Source organism: Helobdella robusta, assembly GCF_000326865.2.
Source record: "Helobdella robusta unplaced genomic scaffold HELROscaffold_1, whole genome shotgun sequence".
Lineage (NCBI taxonomy): Eukaryota > Metazoa > Annelida > Clitellata > Rhynchobdellida > Glossiphoniidae > Helobdella > Helobdella robusta.
Window position 1 is genome coordinate 10,295,563 of NW_008703570.1, and position 5,000 is coordinate 10,300,562.

At 30.3% G+C, this 5,000-nt stretch overlaps 1 protein-coding gene across 1 annotated transcript in view; it reads right to left on the reverse strand.

The window, feature by feature from the left end:
- Positions 1–5,000, reverse strand: part of HELRODRAFT_188026 (hypothetical protein) — a gene marked incomplete at its 3' end in the record, with an annotated part of 7,048 nt that overhangs the window by 2,006 nt on the left and 42 nt on the right. Inside the window, exons 1-2 of the mRNA XM_009011356.1 lie at positions 4,871–5,000; positions 1,239–1,793 (exon numbers count right to left, since the gene is read on the reverse strand). The exon at positions 4,871–5,000 is cut by the window's right edge and continues 42 nt beyond it. Coding sequence (XP_009009604.1) covers positions 1,239–1,469 — 231 coding nt within the window. The 5' untranslated portion in view covers positions 1,470–1,793; positions 4,871–5,000. The remainder of the gene's footprint in view (positions 1–1,238; positions 1,794–4,870) is intronic.

Below are 5,000 nucleotides of genomic sequence, written 5' to 3' on the forward strand. Positions count from 1 at the left end.
CACTACTACTACTATTATTATTACTACTACTACTACTACTACTACTACTACTACTACTACTACTACTACTACTACTACTACTACTACTACTACTACTACTACTACTACTACTACTACTAATGGGAACATCTTTTATTTTTCACCATAAAAAACAGAAAACGATAAAAATATATATATATATATGTATATATATATATATATATATATATATATATAGATAAATATATATATATAATGAAAAATTTTTAAAAATTGTATAAAATAATATTAAAGGTTAAGACCATTTTGCTCATTGTGAAGTTAAGTGCAGAACGGTGAAATATATTTAATTAGCATCATAGCTTGTTCCTGTCACAGTAAATGTCATACGATAATCTTATAACAGTGTTTATCAATTTATCATTAAATGATAGCGGCCATGGAACTTTAAACAGTGACAAATTAAAATTATTGTAAAAACCAATAGGCGTTATTTCGAATGAGTTTATAACTATTAAACAATGTTCATAGTCTTTATTTAAACAACAATGCAAATTATTAGAGTATTTATTTCTCTTGTATTGCCTGAAGGATTCTAGATTGGTTTCATGGCACACAGTTAATTCTAGAATCTCAATTTTGTTATTTTGAAGTATGGCGATATCGGGTCGTAAAGTGTTGAATAATTGAGATATTGGGCGAATACCCTCAGACTCTAAATCTGCAAATATGCGGCAATTGGCTGGAGCGGATATTTTCAGTCAATTGATGATCACGGCCAATATCTTGTTGTGTCTTTCGGTATATCTTGCCGGAGCGGATGTAGAACCACAATTGGAAACTACGTGCTTATTTGTCTGTCGAGAATCACAGAGAGGGCATTGAGGGCTTTGCGTTTTACCCCATCTAAACAAATTTGCATTACTAGGCAACTGCAGGACTAAATACTTACTAGCAAATTTGTAGAGGACTCCGGCAAGATTTTCCGTGGACTTTGACCAACGGGATATGTTGTTGGCTTTGATGAAATTTTTTATATTTAAAATTAGTGAACCTTGACTCTGCAGCGAGAAAACATGATTTAAGCTACATTCAATTCTTTTTTCTTTTTTTAATAATAATAATAATAATAATAACTATGAATAACATCAATAATAATAATAATGGTATTATAATTTAACGATATAAATAACAGTGTTAAAAAATAGTTCAACAATTAATTCAACGTTAATTAATTACTAAAAATCATCTCTATTAACCTGTTGGTAGTAATGTTGTTGTCTAGACCTGATTGAATTTCTGTGGTGTCTGTTGTTGTTGTTGTTCATTACATTGTTGTTGTTGTGCTGGTGGTCGTTTTTATTGTGGAGTTTGTCTGGTTTTTGGCGCTGTTGTCTGGCGCAATTTGTCGGCGGTAAGATGATGGCGATGATGAGGAAGATGATGACAATAAATATGGTGAAAATATGGGTAGGGATATAATTCGACATGATGGTGATGATGATGATATTGTTTAGAAGATGGTAATGGTGAGGAGTTGCACAAGTACGTTGTTATTGAGGCAAATTTTGTGATAGAGTATGTGACACAGTTATTGTTTATGTCTGTTAAACATTGATGTTTCAACTGTTGTTTGTACTGTTGTTTATATTTGTTAAACAACAATAATGTTTATTGTTTTGTTCGTTGTTGTTTATGCTGAATATGTTGTCTATTTAGTTGCGTTTGACAGAAGTTTATGTTGACGAGTTTTCTGTAATGAAAGGTTTTTGATGTTGTTTTGGATACTGTCAACGTTACAGCCTCGTTTGGTATCTGTTAAAATTTAATAATAATAATAATAATAATAATACAATGTCAAATATGTTAATACAAGGTCAGATATGTTAATACAAGGTCAAATATGTTAAAGCAGAGTTAAAAAGTAATATTAATATCGGTAAATTTGAAGATTGAATTTGAAAACGACGATGATGACAATATTATCGTTTCAAATTAAATTAATCATCATAATAACGTCAGTATTAAAATATAATAATAAATTTAATATAGTTTTAATAAAAATATTATTAATAATTTTGTTTCTTATAAATAGTTTTTTCTTAGTTAATTACCAGATATATCAACAACAACAACAACACACGCACAGAGCATGTAAAAATCACGCATGACATCATGCTCTTTGCCATGGCAAGAACCAGCGCTTCAACTAAAAGAACCATCTCGCTAGGTTCGCTAAATATTAATGCTGAATATTTATGTTGAATTTAAAATGATTGTCCGTGATACTAATATGTGACATTAAACATATTCATAGTAACATATATTATTACTGCAAGTCTCCATTGTTATTATTACTATTATTATTATTACTACTGATATTATGATTATTGTTATTATTAAAATTATTATTATTCCTCATCGTCGCCACATGAGGTTATATAATACCACTATCACAGGACAGCATATTGTCAAACATACAATACAATAAAGTTAGTATGTTTGTGTATGTATATGTTTCGCTTTGTTTGTTTTCTTACATACATGTGATACGTTATTTGATAATGCTTTGTATGTCTGTATGTCTGGAAGTTTGTATTTGATGGTATAAGTTTCTAAGTTTGTATAATTTGTTAATAATGTTTATATGTTTGTGTATGTTTGGAAATATTTGTGTGTTAAGTATGTAAGCATGTTTATATGTGTATTTAGAGTTGTATATATATATATATATATATATAATATATATATATGTTTGTATGTGTATGTGTATCTATGCCTATGTATGTTTAAATTCGTATGTTTTTATAGACTAACATTTTTAACAGTATCGTTTTTTGATGTTTGTTTTTAAAGTCTTTTTTATATGCCTGAGTGTATCTATTTGTTTCCTTAAGAGTCATTTAACACTCCTTGGCAAAAATGCTCTCTTGAAACAGTAGAATTAGTAATAGTAATAATACTGCATCCTTCAGTGGTTACTACTCTATATTTTGTTAATAGTAATAATTTTCATAGTTTACATATGTAGTAATAGCGTAAACTAGACTGTGCTGACGAGATGTTTTCAAACAGCCACTGGCGTCAACAACCGCAACGTTCACATCCGCTCGCGTTCCGGACATTTTTAATCCGGATCCAACCGTATATCTACATCCGCGTTAGAAATATGTTATTAGCGATATTAGCTTCGGGTAGGAAATTAGAGGAGAGGCCGGCTGTGGGGCAGTTTGTTTAAATATTTGCACTATAAAAAGAACAAAACGATAAAATTTGACATTTTCAAAAAAACTTAACTGCTTCATAATATAACATATTCAAATTTTGTTGAATAATTTTATAGATGATCAAAAGAAAAAAAAATTTTGTTGTGAAAAATTTCATTCATTTTTAAAATTTTACAGTGCGGGCGGTTTGACTGAATTATTTGAAACCGCATCCGTGGCAGACCGCAAAAAAATTCGCAAACCGCAACATCAGCAGAGTTTCATGAACTTGTTGTTATCAACCGCTGATGTGGTGCGGTTACTGAGGTCTGAAGCTGTGTTGTGGTCATCCGCAACGCAGCTTCAGTGTAAACATTTATTTAATGTATTGTTAATAATTTTATTGTCTCATAAATTTTAAATTAATGTTTGCTTGTAGGTGAGTTTGTGTAATAAATAGCATTTTATTTCCCATTTATATGTGCATGTTTATCTATGTTTGTTTGTTTGCGTATATTTTGTTAGTATATATGCGTGTAAATATTTGTGCATGTAGATGTGCGTATGTATGTGTTTATTTACGTTGTATATGACGAATGTAATGGTAATAATTCTGAGTTGGCATTTGTCATAGCGAGATTTAATAAAATTCAGAAATGAGATTACAAATGAATGAATGAAAACATGCTTATCAATAATTCACATTTATGAGTTTCAAATTCAACATCTGTCTGTCCGTTTGTGTGCACATGTTCATAACTGTGTGTCTGCGTGCATGTGTCTATATATACGTGCGTTTTGTCTAAGTACCTTTTTATATGCTTATGTATATCTATGTGTTTTCATGTATGTGCGGGTGTTCAACCATTTGTGGGCGTTCGTGTGGCGAGTAAGCCTGTGTGGTGTGTATGTTGTGTTTGTGTATCAACATGTGTGTGTGTTTGTGTATCAGTGTGGTGCATGTTTCTGTTGTCTATTTATTATTCAAACATCGATGCATCTTCTTGTCTACCTGATATAAATTTGTATTTAAATAAAAACAGAAAGTTACTTTACCAATATAAACGCACTTAATTTAATCGGTCAGTATATGCGTGTTAGTATGTCTGAGTGTGCGCGTGCGTGTGTGCGTGTGTGTACGTGTGTGTGTGTACCTGTGTGTGTTCTGCAAAAAAAGTTACAATACATAATTTTTTAATTAGAGTAGATTACATTGGTTTAGGAAAGTTAAATTTTTTTATTAAAAAACAAAAGAAAAGGAAAAAGAAGAATAAGAAAAAGAAGAAAAAGAAGAAAAAGAAGAAGAAGAAAAAAAAGAAAAAAAACTATACGATGATGATGGTGTTAGTGTGGTAGTTGGGGTAATTTATTACATATCTAATCAATCTATTTCAGTGTTATATTTTAAGGGCTGTTCGTTAAGAATGTCACCCTTTGAATGGAGGGGGGATGGAGTCAAAAAATTTGTGGCAGTTTGGGGAAAACGCTAGAAAGCGTGGGCACGGACAGTTCGTTTATAGTTAGTATTTGTGTTGGAAAGCAAACTAACGTGTAAATAAAACACGAATGGTTGATTAATTTTTAAATAAACTAATTTATTGATCGAATGGTAGATTGAATTTAAGGGTTAGAAATAATCACTCGTCGTGAATGCATGCAACGAAATGAAAGTGAAAATAAATTACTTACGTTGGTTCGTTTAACAGACTGCAAATAAATAGTTAACCAACAAAAAATTAACAAATTTTTTGGTAAATTATTTTAAAAAATCATACTCAAACTTCAACAAAAAGAATTTTCTTGCCTTTTTTAAAA